Consider the following 25181-nt stretch of genomic DNA (forward strand, 5'->3'; position numbering starts at 1 on the left):
CTGGTAAATGTGAGGTAAGATATCCCATAAGAGTATCACAGCTATTACCACAAGTATTTGATGGTACATCATGTGGTACACTAACAGTGTACCGTACTGCTATCTGTGTTTCTGGTAAATGTGAGGTAAGATATCCCATAATAGTAGCACAGCTATCACCACAAGTATTTGTTGGTACATCATGTGGTACAGTGGACCGTACTGCTATTTGTGTTTCTGGTAAATGTGAGGTAAGATATCCCATAATAGTAGCACAGCTATCACCACAAGTATTTGATGGTACATCATGTGGTACAGTGGACCGTACTGCTATTTGTGTTTCTGGTAAATGTGAAGTAAGATATCCCATAATAGTAGCACAGCTATCACCACAAGTATTTGATGGTACATCATGTGGTACAGTGGACCGTACTGCTATTTGTGTTTCTGGTAAATGTGAGGTAAGATATCCCATAATAGTAGCACAGCTATTACCACAAGTATTTGATGGTACATCATGTAGTACAGTGGACCGTACTGCTATTTGTGTTGCTGGTAAATGTGAGGTAATATATCCCATAATAGTAGTACAGCTATTACCACAAGTATTTGATGGTTCATCATGTGGTACAGTGGACCGTACTGCTATTTGTGTTTCTGGTAAATGTGAGGTAAGATATCCCATAATAGTAGCACAGCTATTACCACAAGTATTTGATGGTACATCATGTGGTACAGTGGACCGTACTGCTATCTGTGTTGCTGGTAAATGTGAGGTAAGATATCCCATAATAGTAGCACAGTTATTACCACATGTATTTGATGGTACATCATGTGGTACAGTGGACCGTACTGCTATTTGTGTTTCTGGTAAATGTGAGGTAAGATATCCCATAAGAGTATCACAGCTATTACCACAAGTATTTGATGGTACATCATGTGGTACACTAACAGTGTACCGTACTGCTATCTGTGTTTCTGGTAAATGTGAGGTAAGATATCCCATAATAGTAGCACAGCTATCACCACAAGTATTTGTTGGTACATCATGTGGTACAGTGGATCGTACTGCTATTTGTGTTTCTGGTAAATGTGAGGTAAGATATCCCATAATAGTAGCACAGCTATCACCACAAGTATTTGATGGTAAATCATGTGGTACAGTGGACTGTACTGCTATTTGTGTTTCTGGTAAATGTGAAGTAAGATATCCCATAATAGTAGCACAGCTATCACCACAAGTATTTGATGGTACATCATGTGGTACAGTGGACCGTACTGCTATTTGTGTTACTGGTAAATGTGAGGTAAGATATCCCATAATAGTAGCACAGCTATCACCACAAGTATTTGATGGTACATCATGTGGTACAGTGGACCGTACTGCTATTTGTGTTTCTGGTAAATGTGAAGTAAGATATCCCATAATAGTAGCACAGCTATCACCACAAGTATTTGATGGTACATCATGTGGTACAGAGGACCGTACTGCTATTTGTGTTACTGGTAAATGTGAGGTAAGATATCCCATAATAGTAGCACAGCTATCACCACAAGTATTTGATGGTACATCATGTGGTATAGTGGACCGTACTGCTATTTGTGTTTCTGGTAAATGTGAGGTAAGATATCCCATAATAGTAGCACAGTTATCACCACAAGTATTTGATGGTACATCATGTGGTACAGTGGACCGTACGGCTATCTGTGTTTCTGGTAAATGTGAGGTAAGATATCCCATAATAGTAGCACAGCTATTACCACAAGTATTTGATGGTACATCATGTGGTACAGTGGACCGTACTGCTTTTTGTGTTTCTGGTAAATGTGAGGTAAGATATCCCATAATAGTAGCACAGCTATCACCACAAGTATTTGATGGTACATCATGTGGTACAGTGGACCGTACGGCTATCTGTGTTTCTGGTAAATGTGAGGTAAGATATCCCATAATAGTAGCACAGCTATTACCACAAGTATTTGATGGTACATCATGTGGTACAGTGGATCGTACTGCTATTTGTGTTTCTGATAAATGTGAGGTAAGATATCCCATAATAGTAGCACAGCTATCACCACAAGTATTTGATGGTAAATCATGTGGTACAGTGGACCGTACTGCTATTTGTGTTTCTGGTAAATGTGAAGTAAGATATCCCATAATAGTAGCACAGCTATCACCACAAGTATTTGATGGTACATCATGTGGTACAGTGGACCGTACTGCTATTTGTGTTACTGGTAAATGTGAGGTAAGATATCCCATAATAGTAGTACAGCTATTACCACAAGTATTTGATGGTTCATCATGTGGTACAGTGGACCGTACTGCTATTTGTGTTTCTGGTAAATGTGAGGTAAGATATCCCATAATAGTAGCACAGTTATTACCACATGTATTTGATGGTACATCATGTGGTACAGTGGACCGTACTGCTATTTGTGTTTCTGGTAAATGTGAGGTAAGATATCCCATAAGAGTATCACAGCTATTACCACAAGTATTTGATGGTACATCATGTGGTACACTAACAGTGTACCGTACTGCTATCTGTGTTTCTGGTAAATGTGAGGTAAGATATCCCATAATAGTAGCACAGCTATCACCACAAGTATTTGTTGGTACATCATGTGGTACAGTGGATCGTACTGCTATTTGTGTTTCTGGTAAATGTGAGGTAAGATATCCCATAATAGTAGCACAGCTATCACCACAAGTATTTGATGGTAAATCATGTGGTACAGTGGACTGTACTGCTATTTGTGTTTCTGGTAAATGTGAAGTAAGATATCCCATAATAGTAGCACAGCTATCACCACAAGTATTTGATGGTACATCATGTGGTACAGTGGACCATACTGCTATTTGTGTTACTGGTAAATGTGAGGTAAGATATCCCATAATAGTAGCACAGCTATCACCACAAGTATTTGATGGTACATCATGTGGTACAGTGGACCGTACTGCTATTTGTGTTTCTGGTAAATGTGAAGTAAGATATCCCATAATAGTAGCACAGCTATCACCACAAGTATTTGATGGTACATCATGTGGTACAGAGGACCGTACTGCTATTTGTGTTACTGGTAAATGTGAGGTAAGATATCCCATAATAGTAGCACAGCTATCACCACAAGTATTTGATGGTACATCATGTGGTATAGTGGACCGTACTGCTATTTGTGTTTCTGGTAAATGTGAGGTAAGATATCCCATAATAGTAGCACAGTTATCACCACAAGTATTTGATGGTACATCATGTGGTACAGTGGACCGTACGGCTATCTGTGTTTCTGGTAAATGTGAGGTAAGATATCCCATAATAGTAGCACAGCTATTACCACAAGTATTTGATGGTACATCATGTGGTACAGTGGACCGTACTGCTTTTTGTGTTTCTGGTAAATGTGAGGTAAGATATCCCATAATAGTAGCACAGCTATCACCACAAGTATTTGATGGTACATCATGTGGTACAGTGGACCGTACGGCTATCTGTGTTTCTGGTAAATGTGAGGTAAGATATCCCATAATAGTAGCACAGCTATTACCACAAGTATTTGATGGTACATCATGTGGTACAGTGGATCGTACTGCTAATTGTGTTTCTGATAAATGTGAGGTAAGATATCCCATAATAGTAGCACAGCTATCACCACAAGTATTTGATGGTAAATCATGTGGTACAGTGGACCGTACTGCTATTTGTGTTTCTGGTAAATGTGAAGTAAGATATCCCATAATAGTAGCACAGCTATCACCACAAGTATTTGATGGTACATCATGTGGTACAGTGGACCGTACTGCTATTTGTGTTACTGGTAAATGTGAGGTAAGATATCCCATAATAGTAGCACAGCTATCACCACAAGTATTTGATGGTACATCATGTGGTACAGTGGACCGTACTGCTATTTGTGTTTCTGGTAAATGTGAAGTAAGATATCCCATAATAGTAGCACAGCTATCACCACAAGTATTTGATGGTACATCATGTGGTACAGAGGACCGTACTGCTATTTGTGTTACTGGTAAATGTGAAGTAAGATATCCCATAATAGTAGCACAGCTATCACCACAAGTATTTGATGGTACATCATGTGGTACAGTGGACCGTACTGCTATTTGTGTTTCTGGTAAATGTGAGGTAAGATATCCCATAATAGTAGCACAGTTATCACCACAAGTATTTGATGGTACATCATGTGGTACAGTGGACCGTACTGCTTTTTGTGTTTCTGGTAAATGTGAGGTAAGATATCCCATAATAGTAGCACAGCTATCACCACAAGTATTTGATGGTACATCATGTGGTACAGTGGACCGTACTGCTATTTGTGTTTCTGGTAAATGTGAAGTAAGATATCCCATAATAGTAGCACAGCTATCACCACAAGTATTTGATGGTACATCATGTGGTACAGTGGACCGTACTGCTATTTGTGTTTCTGGTAAATGTGAGGTAAGATATCCCATAATAGTAGCACAGCTATCACCACAAGTATTTGATGGTACATCATGTGGTACAGTGGATCGTACTGCTATCTGTGTTTCTGGTAAATGTGAGGTAAGATATCCCATAATAGTAGCACACCTATCACCACAAGTATTTGATGGTACATCATGTGGTACAGTGGCCCGTACTGCTATTTGTGTTTCTGGTAAATGTGAGGTAAGATATCCCATAATAGTAGTACAGCTATCACCACAAGTATTTGATGGTACATCATGTAGTACAGTGGACGGTTCTGCTATCTGTGTTCCTGGTAAATGTGAAGTAAGATATCCCATAATAGTAGTACAGCTATTACCACAAGTATTTGATGGTTCATCATGTGGTACAGTGGACCGTACTGCTATTTGTGTTTCTGGTAAATGTGAGGTAAGATATCCCATAAGAGTATCACAGCTATTACCACAAGTATTTGATGGTACATCATGTGGTACAGTGGACCGTACGGCTATCTGTGTTGCTGGTAAATGTGAGGTAAGATATCCCATAATAGTAGCACAGTTATCACCACAAGTATTTGATGGTACATCATGTGGTACAGTGGACCGTACGGCTATCTGTGTTTCTGGTAAATGTGAGGTAAGATATCCCATAATAGTAGCACAGCTATTACCACAAGTATTTGATGGTACATCATGTGGTACAGTGGACCGTACTGCTATCTGTGTTTCTGGTAAATGTGAGGTAAGATATCCCATAATAGTAGCACAGCTATCACCACAAGTATTTGATGGTACATCATGTGGTACAGTGGACCGTACTGCTATTTGTGTTTCTGGTAAATGTGAGGTAAGATATCCCATAATAGTAGCACAGCTATTACCACAAGTATTTGATGGTTCATCATGTGGTACAGTGGACCGTACTGCTATTTGTGTTTCTGGTAAATGTGAGGTAAGATATCCCATAATAGTAGCACAGCTATTACCACAAGTATTTGATGGTTCATCATGTGGTACAGTGGACCGTACTGCTATCTGTGTTTCTGGTAAATGTGAGGTAAGATATCCCATAATAGTAGCACAGCTATTACCACAAGTATTTGATGGTTCATCATGTGGTACAGTGGACCGTACTGCTATTTGTGTTTCTGGTAAATGTGAGGTAAGATATCCCATAATAGTAGCACAGCTATTACCACAAGTATTTGATGGTTCATCATGTGGTACAGTGGACCGTACTGCTATTTGTGTTTCTGGTAAATGTGAGGTAAGATATCCCATAATAGTAGCACAGCTATCACCACAAGTATTTGATGGTACATCATGTGGTACAGTGGACCGTACTGCTATTTGTGTTTCTGGTAAATGTGAGGTAAGATATCCCATAATAGTAGCACAGCTATTACCACAAGTATTTGATGGTTCATCATGTGGTACAGTGGACCGTACTGCTATCTGTGTTTCTGGTAAATGTGAGGTATGATATCCTATAATAGTAGCACAGCTATTACCACAAGTATTTGATGGTACATCATGTGGTACAGTGGACCGTACTGCTATCTGTGTTTCTGGTAAATGTGAGGTATGATATCCCATAATAGTAGCACAGCTATCACTGGCGGATCCAGAAATTCGGTAAGGTGCATGCTCCTATTAAGGTGGCCGACTGCCTCGTCTGCTTACCTCTGGTGGGCTGGGTTTGTCATTTGATTTGTAAATTTTTGAAGCACAAAAAGGAAGTCTTTGCAGTTAGTGTGTCTGTCTGTGTGTCTGTGTGTGTGTCTGTGTGTGTGTGTTCCTGTTCCACTGATATCTCAAGAACCACTCATTGGATTTTGATGAAACTTGGTACATAGATGCTCTGGGCCAATGCGCAGATTTGATTAGGTTTTGGTAAAAATCTGTGCAATATTAATTACCTAATTTGCATAATGATTAATCAATTTTTGGCTTTTCCCTGATATCTCAAGTAGTAATCATCACATTTCAATAAAACTTGGTACATAGATGTCATAGAACACTGCACAGATCTGATAGTTTTTAGGGTAATATAAGTACATATTAATTACCTAATTTGCATAATTATTTAATTTTCAGCTTTTGATATTTCAAGTAGTAATCATCACATTTCAATGACACTTGGTACATAGATGTCATAGGGCACTGCACAGACCTCATAGTTTTTAGGGTAATATCAGTACATATTAATTTGCTAATTTGCATAATTAATTAATTTTCAGCTTTTGATATTTCAAGTAGTAATCATCACATTTCAATGACACTTGGTACATAGTTACTTAAGGACTGTGCAGACCCCTGATTAGTTTTCAGGTAAATATTTGTGCATATTAATTACCTTATTAGCATAATTAGTTAATTTTCAGCTTTTTGCCTAATATCTCAAGTACCAATCATCATATTTCAAGGAGACTTGCTACATAGATCTTCTAGGACTATGCAGAGACCTGATTAGTTTTAATTGGATATTAACTATCTAATTTGCATAATGTTCCCCTGATATATAAAAAAACACAAATTGGATTTTAATGAAACTTTTGAAGAGAACTATTAGTTTTTGGTAAATATTTATGCTTATTAATCACCTAATTAACATACTTAATTAACACTGATATCTCAATTACTGATCATCACATTTGAATAAAATTTGGTACATAAATGCTCTAGGACAATAGACAGGCCTGATTAATTTTGGGTTAAAATTTGTTCATATTAATTCTCTAATTAGCATAATAATTCGTAATTTTTTTGTTCTCTTCTGTTTTGTTCATATTAATTACCTGATTTACATAATTAGTTTTCAGCTTTTCCATCAGAATCTCATGTACAAGTAATTTTTAATCAATTTTTAATGTGTCTTCAATACTCTCTGCACACAGGAGTTCTTTCTAAGCTTTCTTTGATCCCCCTAAATCCGCGCGTGGCTATCACCACAAGTATTTGATGGTACATCATGTAGACTGCTATTTATATCATATCATGGTATATAGGATTTATTGCATATCATGGTATATAGGATTTATTGCATATCATGGTATATAGGATTTATTGCATATCATGTATATAGGACTTATTGCATATCATGGTATATAGGATTTATTGCATATCATGGTATATAGGATTTATAGCATATCATGGTATATAGGATTTATTGCATATCATGGTATATAGGATTTATTGCATATCATGTATATAGGATTTATTGCATATCATGTATATAGGATTTATTGCATATCATGGTATATAGGATTTATTGCATATCATGTATATAGGATTTATTGCATATCATGTATATAGGATTTATTGCATATCATGTATATAGGATTTATAGCATATCATGGTATATAGAATTTATATCATATTATGGTATATAGGATTTATATCATATCATGTATATAGGATTTATAGCATATCATGGTATATAGAATTTATATCATACTATGGTATATAGAATTTATATCATATCATGGTATATAGGATTTATTGCATATCATGGTATATAGGATTTATTGCATATCATGGTATATAGGATTTATTGCATATCATGGTATATAGGATTTATTGCATATCATGTATATAGGATTTATTGCATATCATGTATATAGGATTTATAGCATATCATGGTATATAGAATTTATATCATATTATGGTATATAGGATTTATAGTATATCATGGTATATAGAATTTATATCATATTATGGTATATACGATATATATCATATCATGTATATAGGATTTATAGCATATCATGGTATATAGGATTTATAGAATCACCTAGAACATCATTTGTGTATTCAGCCTGTAGGATGTGATGGTAAACTTTATTCTACGTTGACGCTAGATAAATGTGGTATTTGTGGTGGCAATGGTAATCAGTGCAGAACAGTTTCGCGTGATTACAGGGAAAGCAATGCAACTATAGGTAAACCTGTCTATATATTCAAACAGTATGCGGTCCCATCGATCTCTACTGTTCGTTGGTTAATACTCTTGCTGTACTGTCTTTGTGCATACTTTTCAGTATCCTCGTATTAACCTCATATTATTTCCAAAGCTATTTTAAGCAGTTGTAATCATGTTGCTTTGTAAAACCTTAAATTTCTGAAATTGTAAAAAATCTAAAAACACTTTGAATAATACTGGTGCGTCTGTGTACTTTTACTGCAGGCTATACAGAAATAGTGGTAATACCAAAGGGTGCGGTACACATCAGTGTAGTGGAAAAAGTAAGGAATCCTGACTCCTACCTTGGTGAGTCTTCTGAATGGAATTTAATACAAGGAAGCTCTTGTAAAAGACTTCTAATTAAATTATTTATTATAATTTGTATAACTTGTGCAGAAAAACAAATGTGAAAGTTGCAAGCTATTCTGATGATCTGATGAAAGTCTGACATACTTGTATTTTGTGTTTATTAGCTAGGTTATTGTTGTCTTTGTTACAAAAAAATCATCATTTTTTTGGTCCACCAAGAGTCTTGTGTAAATTGCCAATCAATCACAGTGGAAATGCTTTTCACATTTAATATTGATTTTGTGATTTCGTCAAATTCATTTTGTCATCAGAAAAGCCTTTATGTTTCTTAGTTCCTGTTCAGACAAAGTCCAAAACAGGGACTTATAATTTAGTCTCTGTGTGTGCGTACTTGTGTCCAGAGTTGTATCTCTGAAACACTTGGACCAATTCTCTTCTATCTTCACACATAGGAAATACCTTATCTGATACATATACACATACACATTTAATGGTTTTGTGATTGGTTTACCATACCATACCAGCACAGTCAGCTGGTGCACACGTGATAATAAATAAATACGATATTTACTCTATGGGTTCACCATCTTGAATGCAGCGTTAAACTAAATAAGAGACAAGTTGTGAAACATGTTTTTCAGATTCCTATAAATCTGAACAAAAATACTAATCTTTTACAAAAATACTATCGGTTGGGGTTATATTAGACCAACCGATAACAAAAAACGGTCAAATTCGGTGTTTTTGTGTGGAAAAATTCCTTGCATACGAACACCTAATTACGCGAAGAACCTAGAACACTTTCCTGGGGTATTTGAAACCGAAATTGTCATCTGACTGTAAGGCCGTCGCTGATTGGCTGCTGAGCTGGAATGACAATTTTTGGTTTCAAATACCCCAGTGTTCTATGTTCTTCGTGTAATTAGGTGTTCGTACCACTTTGATTTGAAAATGCTTTGAGCAATTCAAACTTTATAAATAGACAGTACATCATGGTTAATTCAATTAAACTCACTTAAAACACAACCGTATATAGTGTTGAATTAAATTTAATAATTATTATATTGTATTCATATATAGGATTGCAATTTAAAATCTAAAACTTGCAAATAATTCATTGTAAAATGTAAATCACAAATTGTGGTTTTTTGGTGGCCTCTGTCAATTACTAAATATTTTTTGACATTTACCCTGTTCAGCTATGCGAGTGTCAAGCGGTGAGTTTTTTTTAAATGGATATTGGATTATTAATAATCCTGGTGTCTATGAAATAGTAGGAACTGTCTTTAACTATACAAGGTCATCATTAAGCCAATCAGGAAATGAAGAAAGTATCACATCAGCTGGACCAATTGATGAGTCAGTAAGTGTCATGGTAAGTTTCAGATCAACTTTTTGGAGTTGAACTAACCCTTTGACTGGCAGATATGTTTCATTTTTGCCCAATAAGTTCGTAAATTTTTATCAACTTTTCATATGGGAAAGAGCAGACTGTAAACAAAGTTGCTAAACTACAAATTAGTGAATAAAAAGGTTTCCCTCATTTATAATGACAAAGAGCAAATCAAAGGTGAGAATATCTGAACATGTTTCCATGAAAACAATGACTTGTTGATTTTTCATGTAAGTGTCATTGGGTCATGTTGTTGTTTACAAGTTCAATTTTACACGCATTGTTTTCATCACCTAGAACTGTGCTTTATTCTCGGGCAGCTGTAAACAATTGAATTTAATACCCCAAGTTTGTTCTTAATAATTTTAAATGAACACAATGCCTACTCAAGCTTACACATTTGGTGGCCAAGTTTTAAATTGAATTCTTGTTTTCTTCAGCTGCTATCGGAGGTATCTGATGCAGTTCATATTAACTATAAGTATACAGTTCCGTTATCACATCTGCCAGCTGAAGAACAATCTCCATATTTGGATCTGAGCTATGCTGCACTTGAACAAGGTGGTATGTCATGGTTTTCATTTGGAACTGTGATTTCATTTATACACCAGCCTGAGGATTTAACAATTGTATTTTTCAAACAATAATTTTTCTTATATATAGTATAGTATTCTTATATATAGTATAGTATAGTATAGTATAGTATAGTATAGTATAGTATAGTATAGTATAGTATAGTATAGTATAGTATAGTATAGTATAGTATAGTATAGTATAGTATAGTATAGTATAGTATAGTATAGTATAGTATAGTATAGTATAGTATATTTGACACAAAATAATGCATGGAAAATACATCATCTTTGGCCAATATACATTACTTTATAAACAAACAAACAAATAAATAAACAAACACTGTAAAAATAAAATAAATGTTAGAAAAAATGTTAAATATTAAAAGTTTCATTTTTGTTTTCTGTTAAAATATCATTGATGAATTTTCCCAGGCTGTTGGTAATGAAACCATCATTTGAACTTAAAATTTGTTTGAACATGTTTTTTTCTGATAATGTTAGTGGACTATCATTATACAATGACAAAGTATTAATAAATTGTGTACGACTAGTTATTAACCTTTGGTTCTTACAAACCAATAATGCATGTATTTCATCACCAATAGCCTTGTCTTCACACAAATTACAAATTATTTCCTCTGAAGGCATGCCTTTGTATCTTAACCTTTCAATTGACAGTGTATGAGCAGAGATTCTAAATTTGGTTATACTTGTTCTATGACTAATATTTTTTACAAGTTCTAGATATGGCTCAAATTCATATTTTGATATAAATATTTTGTAAATGTGTAATTTATTACTATTTTTTGGAGGGCTGGCAACCACTGATATATGATCATAATAAAATAGGTCCCAGCAAAAAAGAGATAAAATAAATGTTTCTTTCCTTTTTTTTGCAAAAAAAAAAAAGTTTTGATGATGACCAGAAATATGAATATTTTTTTTTTGGCTTTTTATGAACATTGTAGTAAATGATATTTAATGGAAATTTGTGATGATTTAAAATTGTAATTCAATGCTTCCAACTTTTATAGTGGTTGGAAGTTACAGTTACAGAGACCAAGAGAAAAGTACTATACATAAGGAGCCACTTTCTGAGGCTGAGCTGCCATCTACCTTAATACCACTGGCAGTAATCGAAGGTTTGAGTTCTACTAAACTTCCCGCAAATACGAGTAAATTCTATGAAGCCTCTGAAGAACCAATGATGAACGGAACAGTGCTCGATAGACAGTACCTTCCTGCTGTTACTTATTACTGGGTAGCTACCTATGCACAGTGCAGTGCTACATGCTCTCCAGGTAAATACAGTACAACTGGAAAAAATGTGGGTACACAAACTATGAACCTTAATTGTAATATATTTTGACCAATTTAGCCTCTACACCACCAGACATTCATTTGTCTGTATTTTTTCTTATATTCTTCACTATTTCTGGAAATGAACCCTAATTTTGGAACCAACAGACAAAATTTGAGTTAATTTTCAGTTTTTACTCAAAAAATGTGACTATTTTTGTCCCAATCTTCTGAAGAAAAATGCAGACTATAAACAGGACTATTTCTGAAATCGTGATGAAAAGAGGGAACTGGTGGCGAAAAGATTAAATTCAACATGGCAACCACAGCATGGCGTAATGGTATTGGGAAAGCCATTAAGTCAATGTTTTTGTGAAAACAAGTTTGTGTACCTCAATATTTACATGCTCTTTGTCATTTATTTGATGAAACCTTTCGCTCAATAAAATATTAAGTATTTAATTGCCATGCGTTTTTAAATTTGTTGTCTCATTACTAGTAATCTATGCTTATCATTTAAAGATAATGATTCACATTGATTTTCATTTGTTTTCTTTTAATGATTAGGAGTATCTGAGTCATATGTTAAGTGTTATAATAATGATGACATTGAGGTAGACGAGTCACAGTGTGACCCATCTCTCAGACCTGAACCTCATTTCAGAAAAAAGTGTGCAGGACAATTATGTGATGCAAGGTAAGAAGTTTTTTCCATGTGTTTTTGCATACAGTTGAAATCTTTGAGTTTAGCTTCTGTCTGTTGAATATGGCTGTCATAGACAAACATGGACTATAATGACACCAGTCATATATGGACTAATGACACCAGTCAGATATGAACTAATGAACCAAACAGATATGGACTAATGGCACTAGTCAGATATGAACTGACACCAGTTAAATATGGACTAATGACACCAGACAGATATGGACCAATGAGCCAGTCAAATACTGTCTAAGGACACCAGTTAAATATGGACTAATGACACCAGACAGATATGGACTACTGACACCAGTCAGATATGAACTAATGACACCAGCCAAATATTGTCTAATAATGCCAGTTAAATGTGAACTAATGACACCAGCCAGATATGAACTAATGACACCAGCCAAATATTGTCTAATGACACCAGTTAATTGTGAAATAATAACACCAGTCAGATATGGACTAATGAACCAATCAAATATGGACTAATAACACCAGTCAGATATAAACTAATGACACCAGCTAAATATAGCCTAATGGCACCAGTCAGATTTGGACTAATGAACCGGTCAAATGTGGACTAATGACACCAGTCAAATACTGTCTAAGGATGCCAGTTAAATATGGACTAATGACACCAGACAGATATGGACCAATGAGCCAGTCAAATACTGTCTAAGGATACCAGTTAAATATGGACTAATGACATCAGACAGATATGGACTAATGAACCAGTCGAATATTGTCTAAGGACACCAGTTAATTATGGACTAATGACACCAGACAGATATGGACTAATGAACCAGTCAAATATTGTCTAAGGACACCAGTTAAATATGGACTAATGACACAAGTCAGATATAGACTAATGAACCAGTCAAATATTGTCTAAGAGTGCCAGTTAAATATGGATTAATGACACCAGTCAGCTATGAACTAATGACACCAGTTAAATATGGACTAATGAACCAGTCAAATATTGTCTAAGGACGCCAGTTAAATATGGACTAATGACACCAGACAGACATGGACTAATGAACCAGTCAAATATTGTCTAAGGACACCAGTTAAATGTGGACTAATGATACCAGCCATACATGGACTACTGACACCAGTCAGATATGAACTAATGACACCAGCCAAATATTGTCTAATAATGCCAGTTAAATGTGAACTAATGACACCAGCCAGATATGAACTAATGACACCAGCCAAATATTATCTAATGACACCAGTTAATTGTGAAATAATAACACCAGTCAGATATGGACTAATAACACCAGTCAGATATAAACTAATGACACCAGCTAAATATTGTCTGACACCAGCTAAATATAAACTAATGGCACCAGTCAGATTTGGACTAATGAACCGGTCAAATGTGGACTAATGACACCAGTCAGCTATGAACTAATGACATAATATTGCCTAAGGTCGCCAGTTAAATATGAACTAATGACATCAGCCACAATGTGGAGTGGTGACACCAGTCAGATACGGATTAGCGACACAAGCTATACATGGTCTAATGGCACCAGTAAAATATGGATTAATGACACCAGTCAGACACAGACTAATGACACCAGTCAAATATGGATTAATGACACCAGTCACATATGGATTAATGACACCAGTCAGATACAGACTAATGACACCAGTCAAATATGGATTAATGACACCAGTCAGATACAGACTAATGACATCAGTCAAATATGGACTAATGACACCAGTCAAATATGGATTAATGACACCAGTCAGATACAGACTAATGACACCAGTCAAATATGGATTAATGACACCAGTCAGATACAGACTAATGACATCAGTCAAATATGGACTAATGACACCAGTCAGATATGAACTAATGAACCAAACAGATATGGACTAATGGCACTAGTCAGATATGAACTGACACCAGTTAAATATGGACTAATGACACCAGACAGATATGGACCAATGAGCCAGTCAAATACTGTCTAAGGACACCAGTTAAATATGGACTAATGACACCAGACAGATATGGACCAATGAGCCAGTCAAATACTGTCTAAGGATGCCAGTTAAATATGGACTAATGACACCAGACAGATATGGACCAATGAGCCAGTCAAATACTGTCTAAGGATACCAGTTAAATATGGACTAATGACATCAGACAGATATGGACTAATGAACCAGTCGAATATTGTCTAAGCACACCAGTTAATTATGGACTAATGACACCAGACAGATATGGACTAATGAACCAGTCAAATATTGTCTAAGGACACCAGTTAAATATGGACTAATGATACCAGCCATACATGGACTACTGACACCAGTCAGATATGAACTAATGACACCAGCCAAATATTGTCTAATAATGCCAGTTAAATGTGAACTAATGACACCAGCCAGATATGAACTAATGACACCAGCCAAATATTGTCTAATGACACCAGTTAATTGTGAAATAATAACACCAGTCAGATATGGACTAATGAACCAATCAAATATGGACTAATAACACCAGTCAGATATAAACTAATGACACCAGCTAAATATAGCCTAATGGCACCAGTCAGATTTGGACTAATGAACCGGTCAAATGTGGACTAATGACACCAGTCAGCTGTGAACTAATGACATCAGTCAAATATTGTCTAAGGTCGCCAGTTAAATATGAACTAATGACATCAGCCACAATGTGGAGTGGTGACACCAGTCAGATATGGATTAGTGACACAAGCTATACATGGTCTAATGGCACCAGTAAAATATGGATTAATGACACCAGTCAGATACAGACTAATGACACCAGTCAAATATGGACTAATGACACCAGTCAAATATGGATTAATGACACCAGTCAGATACAGACTAATGACACCAGTCAAATATGGATTAATGACACCAGTCAGATACAGACTAATGACATCAGTCAAATATGGATTAATGACACCAGTCAAATATGGATTAATGACACTAGTCAGATACAGACTAATGACATCAGTCAAATATGGACTAATGACACTAGTCAAATATGGATTAATGACACCAGTCAGATACAGACAAATGACATCAGTCAAATATGGACTAATGACACTAGTCAAATATGGACTAATGACACTAGTCAAATATGGGCTAGTGACACTAGTAAAATATGGACTGATGACACCAGTCAAATATGGATTAATGACACCAGTCAGATACAGACTAATGACATCAGTCAAATATGGACTAATGACACTAGTCAAATATGGACTAATGACACTAGTCAAATATGGGCTAGTGACACTAGTAAAATGTGGACTAATGACACTAGTCAAATGTGGACTAGTGACACTAGTCAAATATGGGCTAATGACACTAGTAAAATGTGGACTAATGACACAAGTCAAATATTAATTAATGACACATGATGAGTATCAATTGAGAACACTTGAATATTCATTAATGCCAGGTGTTGAATATGGAGTAGTGATAGCTGTCAAATTAATTAAATAGATTGAATGAAAGGAAAGAATTAATTTAAAAATTGACTATAATTGAGCTATGCATATTCACAACAGTAATCTGATTGACTGAAATTCCCTAACTTGCTACGTTAGCTGTAGTACAACTCACTGTCACTTACTTGAAGGTTTCAGCACATCAATCACTTGCATTGGTAATTCATATACCATAACGGTTGCCTGACCAAGTACAAATCTTATGGTTGGTTGTTAAATACTGCCAAACTTTTTTTCCCATTGTATTTCTGTTAGCGACATCGAAAGCCAACCGTTTAGTCAAAACCCAAGCAGTTAGCCAATTCGCTAGCGAGTTTGCAAATTGGCTGCCCCAATACTTCTGAGTCTTGCTGTAATGTAAAATAATGACATCCATTGAATATGATAAAATGAAACCTCTGAGATTTGAACTAGTGTCACCCATTTAATATGAGTGAGTTGACATCAGTTGAATATGATTGAATGACACCTAATATGAACTAGTGACACCTGTTGAATATGAACTAGTGACATTTCTGGAATATAAACTAGTGACATCTCTAGAATATGAACTAGTGACACCTGTTGAACATGAACTAGTGACATCTCTAGAATATGAACTAGTGACGGATGTTGAATATGAATCAGTGACACCTGCTAAATATAAATGAGTGACACCTAATTTGAACTAGTGACACCTGTTATATAAAAACTAGTGACTGCTCTGGAATAAGAACTAGTGAACCTAATGTGAACTAGTAACACCTGTTGAACATGAACTAGTGATACCTCTGGAATATGAACTAGTGACACCTCTGGAATATAAACTAGTGACACCTCTGGAATGTGAATGAGTGACACCTCTGGAATATGAAATAGTGACGCCTATAGAATATGAATGAGTGACACCTCTGGAATGTGAACGAGCGACACCTCAGGAATATGAACTAGTGACACCTCTGGAATATGAACGAGTGACACCTCTGGAATATGCACTAGTGATACCTGTAGAATATGAATGAGTGACACCTTTGGAATATGAACTAGTGACACTTCTGGAATGTGAACTAGTGATCCCTCTGGAATATGAACTAGTGACACTTCTGGAATATGAACTAGTGTCACCTCTGGAATATGAACTAGTGACACTTCTGAGATATGAACTAGTGACACCTCTGAAATATGAACTAGTGACACTTCTGGGATATGAACTAGTGACATATGTTGAATATGAATGAGTGGCACTTCTGGAATGTGAACCAGTGACACCCATGGAATATTAACTAGTGACATGTGTTGTATATGAACTAGTGATACCTGTTGAATATGAACTAGTGACAACTATTGATATGAACAAGTGACATCTCTGGAATATTAACTAGTGACATGTGTTGCATATGAACTAGTGATACCTGTTGAATATGAACTAGTGATACCTGTTGAATATGAACTAGTGACTCCTGTTGAATATGAACTAGTGACACCTGTTGAATATGAATTAGTGACACTTCTGGAATATAAACTAGTGACACCTGTTGAATATGAACTAGTAACACCTGTTGAATATGAACTAGTGACACCTGTCGAATATGAACTAGTGACACTTCTGGAATATGAACTAGTGTTACAGTGATACCTGTTGAATATGAACTTGTGACACCTGTTGAATATGAACTATTCACACCTGTTGAATATGAACTATTGACACTTCTGAGATATGAACTAGTGACACCTCTGGAGTACGAACTAGTGACACTTCTGGGATATGAACTAGTGACATATGTTGAATATGAATGAGTGGCACTTCTGAAATGTGAACCAGTGACACTTATGGAATATGAACTAGTGACATCTGTTGTATATGAACTAGTGACACCTGTTGAATATGGATTAGTGACACTTCTGGAATATAAACCAGTGACACCTCTGGAATATGAACTAGTGATGCCTCTGGTATATGAACTGGTGATACCTGTTGAATATGAACTAGTAACACCTGTTGAATATGAACTAGTGATACCTGTTGAATATGAACTTGTGACACCTGTTGAATATGAACTAGTGACACCTGTTGAATATGAACTAGTGACACTTCTGGAATGTGAACTAGTGACACCTGTTGAATATGAACTAGTGACACTTCTGGAATGTGAACTAGTGACACCTGTTGAATATGAACTAGTGACACTTCTGGATTATGAACTAGTGACACTTCTGGATTATAAACTAGTGGCATATGTTGAATATGAACTAGTGACACCTGTTGATATTAACTAGTGACAGCTCTGGAATATGAACTAGCGACACCTGTTTTATATAAACTAGTGACACCTGTTGAATATGAATGAGTGACATCTCTGGAATGTGAACTAGTAACACCTGTTGAATATGAACTCGTGACACCTGTTGATATGAACTAGCGACACCTCTGGAATGTGAACTAGTGATACCCCTGGAATATGAACTAGTGATACCTCTGGAATATGAACTAGTAACACCTGTTGAATATGAACTAGTGACACCTATTGATATGAACTAGTGACATCTGTTGTATATTAACTAGTGACACCCATTGATATGAACTAGTGACATCTGTTGTATATGAACTAGCGACACCTGTTGTATATGAACTAGTGACACCTGTTGAATATGGATTAGTGACACTTCTGGAATATAAACCAGTGACACCTCTGGAATATGAACTAGTGATGCCTCTGGTATATGAACTAGTGATACCTGTTGAATATGAACTAGTAACACCTGTTGAATATGAACTAGTGACACCTGTTGAATATGAACTAGTGACACCTCTGGATTATGAACTAGTGACACCTGTTGTATATGAACTAGTGACACCTGTTGAATATGGATTAGTGACACTTCTGGAATATAAACCAGTGACACCTGGAATATGAACTAGTGATGCCTCTGGTATATGAACTAGTGATACCTGTTGAATATGAACTAGTAACACCTGCTGAATATGAACTAGTGATCCCTGTTGAATATGAACTTGTGACACCTGTTGAATATGAACTAGTGACACCTGTTGAATACAAACTAGTGACACTTCTGGAATGTGAACTAGTGACACCTGTTGAATATGAACTAGTGACACTTCTGGATTATGAACTAGTGACACTTCTGGATTATAAACTAGTGGCATATGTTGAATATGAACTAGTGACACCTGTTGATATTAACTAGTGACACCTCTGGAATATGAACTAGCGACACCTGTTTTATATAAACTAGTGACATCTCTGGAATATGAACTAGCGACACCTGTTTTATATAAACTAGTGACACCTGTTGAATATGAATGAGTGACATCTCTGGAATGTGAACTAGTAACACCTGTTGAATATGAACTAGTGACACCTGTTGATATGAACTAGTGACACCTCTGGAATGTGAACTAGTGATACCCCTGGAATATGAACTAGTGATACCTCTGGAATATGAACTAGTAACACCAGTTGAATATGAACTAGTGACACCTATTGATATGAACTAGTGACATCTGTTGTATATTAACTAGTGACACCCAATGATATGAACTAGTGACATCTGTTGTATATGAACTAGCGACACATGTTGTATATGAACTAGTGACACATGTTGAATATGAATGAGTGACACCTCTGGAATGCGAACTAGTGATACTTCTGGAATGTGAACTAGTGACACCTATTGATATGAACTAGGGACATCTGTTGTATATGAACTAGTGACAACTATTGATATGAACAAGTGACATCTCTGGAATATGAACTAGTGACACCTATTGACATGAACAAGTGATATCTCTGGAATATAAACTAGCGGCACCTATTGTATATGAATTAGTGACACCTCTGGAATGTGAACTAGTGATACCTCTGGAATGTGAACTAGTGACACCTCTGGAATGTGAACTAGTGACACCTATTGATATGAACTAGTGACATCTCTGGAATATTAACTAGTGACATGTGTTGCATATGAACTTGTGATACCTGTTGAATATGAACTAGTAACACCTGTTGAATATGAACTAGTGACTCCTGTTGAATATGAACTAGTGACACCAGTTGAATATGAATTAGTGACACTTCTGGAATAGGAACTAGTGATGCCTCTGGTATATGAACTAGTGATACCTGTTGAATATGAACTAGTAACACCTGTTGAATATGAACTAGTGACACCTGTCGAATATGAACTAGTGACACTTCTGGAATATGAACTAGTGTTACAGTGATACCTGTTGAATATGAACTTGTGACACCTGTTGAATATGAACTATTGACACTTCTGAGATATGAACTAGTGACACCTCTGGAGTACGAACTAGTGACACTTCTGGGATATGAACTAGTGACATGTTGAATATGAATGAGTGGCACTTCTGGAATGTGAACAGTGACACTTATGGAATATGAACTAGTGACACTTCTGAGATATGAACTAGTCTCACCTCTGGAGTATGAACTAGTGACACCTCTGGAGTATGAACTAGTGATACCTGTTGAATATGAACTAGTAACACCTGTTGAATATGAACTAGTGATATCTGTTGAATATGAATTAGTGACACTTTTGGAATATAAACCAGTGACATCTCTGGAATATGAACTAGTGATACCTCTGGTATATGAACTAGTGATACCTGTTGAATATGAACTGGTGACACTTCTGGAATATAAACTAGTGGCAGCTGTTGAATGTGAATGAGTGACACCTCTGGAATATGAACTAGTGACACCTAGAGTATGAACTAATGTTGTCTCTGGAATATGAACAAGTGACACCTCTGGGGATATGAACTAGTGACACCTCTGGAATATGAACTAGTGACACCTGGAATATGAACTAGTGTTGCCTCTGAAATATGAACTAGTGACACCTCTGGAATATGAACTAGTGGCACTTCTAGAATATAAACTAGTGAAGCATCTGGAATATGAACCAGTGACACTTCTGGAATATGAACTAGTAACATATCTGAGATATGAACTAGTGACACCTCTGGAGTATGAACTAGTGACACCTCTGGAGTATGAACTAGTGACACTTCTGAGATATGAACTATTGACACCTCTGGAATATGAACTAGTGATACTTCTGTGATATGAACTAGTGACATATGTTGAATATGAATGAGTGGCACTTCTGAAATGTGAACCAGTGACACTTATGGAATATGAACTAGTGACATCTGTTGTATATGAACTAGTGACACCTGTTGAATATGGATTAGTGACACTTCTGGAATATAAAGCAGTGACACCTCTGGAATATGAACTAGTGATGCCTCTGGTATATGAACTAGTGATACCTGTTGAATATGAACTAGTAACACCTGCTGAATATGAACTAGTGATACCTGTTGAATATGAACTTGTGACACCTGTTGAATATGAACTAGTGACACCTGTTGAATATGAACTAGTGACACTTCTGGAATGTGAACTAGTGACACCTGTTGAATATGAACTAGTGACACTTCTGCATTATGAACTAGTGACACTTCTGGATTATAAACTAGTGGCATATGTTGAATATGAACTAGTGACACCTGTTGAATATGAACTAGTGACACCTGTTGATATGAACTAGTGACACCTTTTAAGTATGAACTAGTGACACCTGTTGAATATGGACTAGTGACACCTGTTGAATATGAACTAGTGACACCTGTTGAATATGAACTAGTGACACCTGTTGAATATGAACTAGTGACACCTTTTGAGTAGTTGAGTATGAAGAAGTGAACCCTGCATAAGAACAAGGGATACCTGTTGAATGTGATATGGGCATATGCTACATTTGTTTTATCCATGTCACCTACATATCGTTTTGTTAAATGCAACCCACCAATATAAATTGTTATTTATAATAATCCTGTTGTATTTTAGGTGGGTTGAAAGTTCATGGAGTCGTTGTTCTGTGACTTGTGGTGCTGGCGTCAAGTACAGATCTGTTCATTGTTGGCAGATAATGTCAGAAGGCTTGGATAGCTCAGTATCCCATTCCCAGTGTAATCCCAACACCAAACCAGCAACTATTCAGGCATGTGAAAAACAACCGTGCGGTCCATTATGGGAAACATCGGAATGGGGTGAGGTATGAGATTTCAAATCTAAATCAAATTTAAATCAAATCCAAAAATCTGTGTTTGTAGTACAGTGGCCCATATGTACAATTGGTCCGCTACTTGAAAATTCGTCCGAACAAAATCAGTAGGCTACTTGAACATTAAATCATTACTTGAAAAAAATCAGTTGGCAAGTTGAAAATCGCTCCGTTACTTTTAAAAAAATGGTTGGCTACTTGAAAATCAGTCAGCTACTTAAAAACAAGATGGATTTTGTTAGTAATCCAGAGTCAAAATAGAATCTTCGAAAATCAACTTGAGTCAGCTTTTTGATTGCTGGGGAGGTCGGTTTTCAAATAAATAAAAAATAAATAAATGTATGTGACTGTTTAGGAGACAAACGCAAACAAAAATATTGCGGTCCCTGATCGTATTTACACTTATTTTATTTATAAAATGTGGATTTCATTTCACCAAATTACAAATTCAAACTATAGTAAGATGGGTTTCAAGATCACTATACTAAGGTATGATTTTCTGTTGTACCAATGACTTGCCAGTGAATAAGCTCAACTAGTTGCGTAATATGGGACCCATGGATGTGGTTTATTGTTAATTTTTGATAAAAATCAAAATGGAAACTAGCTAACGTCACTTAGTGTGACGGAATATAATTCCATGATGACCTAAGCATTATCAAATCAAAAATCAGCTTGCTTTATGCTTTGAAGACAAAATAGCAAATCACAACCTTTCATCTGAATTTCAATCTGAATTCATAAATATTTGTGATAATTTACCATTAATTGCATCCTAGGTCATCCTGAAACCCTTGTACTTATTAATAAAACTGAATCTTGGGCCATGGATGTTTAAGAACTAATCGTGAACTTGAAATACTGCAAAATTTTAGATTATTTAAAGATTTACAATGATTGGAAGAAAAATATAGTCCAAACTCAAATCCAAACAACTTTAGAAGAATTAATGACCTGTTTTAAAAACTTTAAATATGAGTTGTTGTGAATGTAGACATTTGTGAACGTTTAATATTTATTTATATATATATTTGTTTATGTATTTTTTTTCTTCTCTGTGTGACCATCAGTATCATTTGTATCTATTGAGTAGTATCTGAACTTGTTTTCACCATTCAACTAGTTGTTTGTTTGTTTGTTTGTTTGTTTGTTTGTTTGTTTACCTACAAATAAATAATTTGAGAAGAACTTATAACTTGATTACAATGCAACTCTTAAACATAAATATATTAAAGTATTACTTATTATAATTCTGAGTCTGCAATTTATTCTTAAATCTCTAGTTTAAAGTGGGAGGGTCGACACCTGGCAAAGGCTCATGGGTAGACGCTTGTTTGTAAACAATGACACGCTATGGCCATCTGAAGCAATGCGCCGGTGACGACTCCCTCGCTTTAATTATAAATGATCCTCTGCTTCCTATTTTTGAATTTTATGCAAATTACAACGTTTGCTCTTTTTTTCGCAGTGTTCTAAGAAATGTGGAAGTGGTGTGCAAAGGCGTAGAGTCAGATGCAAACTTTCTGATGATTCATGTGATATAAGACTGAAACCAATAAGTGAAAAAACATGTATTATAGGAACATGTAAGGGTCAATGGGCAGGGACTCCATGGAGTGAGGTAAGTTTGTTGTAAGCATACTATTCATTTGTGACAAAGCCATTTTCAAATTGGTGCTTTCTAGGCTTTCTACTTGCTGTTAAGGTTCAACAATACAGTTTCATAAAAGTTTTTAGAATTTCTTTATATTTTGCATGGGTGAAAAAAAAATATGGGGTTCACGGACCAAATTTTGTTAAACGTGAAGTTATTTTTATGTACTAAGATTACAGAGTTACATGAGACTGTATAGGGGGAAAAAGTAAAACATAACTGGTGTTCAATTGGAAAATTTATTCGTGATTACTTGAAACTCAATATAATGGAACAATATCATGTGCTGGGAATTAGATGTTTCAAAACTTAAAAAAAGGGAGAAACCTGTTTGTAAAGACAGTAGTTTTAGTTTGCGCTATTCTACAAGGGCAATGGATAGAATGTGTTCTCACATAAAAACTCCTGCATACTGTGGAATACTTTATTTTCGCTGGATTTAATTTTCGCTGAAAAGGCTTTTTAGGCGTTTTGCTTGGAATTTATTTTCACTGATTTTTGATGAGTTTAATGTGAAATATAGGAAAAAAAGTATATTCGCTGGATTTTATTTTCACGGAATCATCCCTTCAGCGAAAATAGCGAAAATTAATTCCAAGCGAAAATAAAGTATTCTACAGTATTCACGCCAACCCAACTGTATTGGGCAACCTTACTACAAAAGCTAGTATGTCAAACCCCAACTGGTCTTGTTACCACATTGTTCAATTTAAGGTTGTGTGTAATGTTTCTAATCTCTGATTAAATGGTATCCATTCTCTTGATTATAGTGTTCTGGAAACTGTGGAACAAAGAGTCGCAACCTCTTGTGTCTTGATAGGGAAACTGGTAAAGATGGTATTTGTAGCATGGAATCCAAGCCAAAAAAAACAGTAGAAGCCTGTGGACAAAATTGTAATGCATACTGGGTACCGCAAGTATGGGAACCTGTAAGTATGCTGTATTTCGCCTTGTTGCGTCTAAAGTTGAATTGCAATTACTGAGCATATTTATTTTGAGTCAAACCCTGAGCATGCTTGGTCACATCATATCTAACCAGGTGCAAAACAAGTTGCATGTGCAAATAGTCAGGATGACCAGAATGGCCTCAGCAGCTGAGAAGAGCATAGTCGTAATTTTTAAAGTTCGAATGGGTCAATATGTTATGCAAATATTTATGCAAATTTTAAGTTATTCACTCAATTTCTTGATATTTTTCAAAACTACAGGAGACTTGCAGGAGATTATTTTTTTGAATCATATTTGTTTTATTCTTA

The 25181-nt window shown here is 35.7% G+C and overlaps 1 protein-coding gene across 2 annotated transcripts in view; it reads left to right on the forward strand.

The window, feature by feature from the left end:
- Window positions 1-25181, forward strand: part of LOC100373222 (ADAMTS-like protein 2) — a 50128-nt gene that overhangs the window by 21687 nt on the left and 3260 nt on the right. Inside the window, exons 6-14 of one of the 2 annotated variants that reach the window (XM_085492233.1) lie at window positions 8253-8376; window positions 8622-8705; window positions 9908-10083; window positions 10542-10665; window positions 11711-11977; window positions 12543-12672; window positions 22055-22262; window positions 23740-23892; window positions 24696-24854. In XM_085492233.1, coding sequence (XP_085348359.1) covers window positions 8253-8376; window positions 8622-8705; window positions 9908-10083; window positions 10542-10665; window positions 11711-11977; window positions 12543-12672; window positions 22055-22262; window positions 23740-23892; window positions 24696-24854 — 1425 coding nt within the window. The remainder of the gene's footprint in view (window positions 1-8252; window positions 8377-8621; window positions 8706-9907; window positions 10084-10541; window positions 10666-11710; window positions 11978-12542; window positions 12673-22054; window positions 22263-23739; window positions 23893-24695; window positions 24855-25181) is intronic. The other variant, XM_085492234.1, reaches the window with a different exon arrangement.

Source organism: Saccoglossus kowalevskii, chromosome 17 (genome assembly GCF_978046115.1).
Source record: "Saccoglossus kowalevskii chromosome 17, keSacKowa6.1, whole genome shotgun sequence".
NCBI classification, from domain to species: Eukaryota; Metazoa; Hemichordata; class Enteropneusta; family Harrimaniidae; genus Saccoglossus; species Saccoglossus kowalevskii.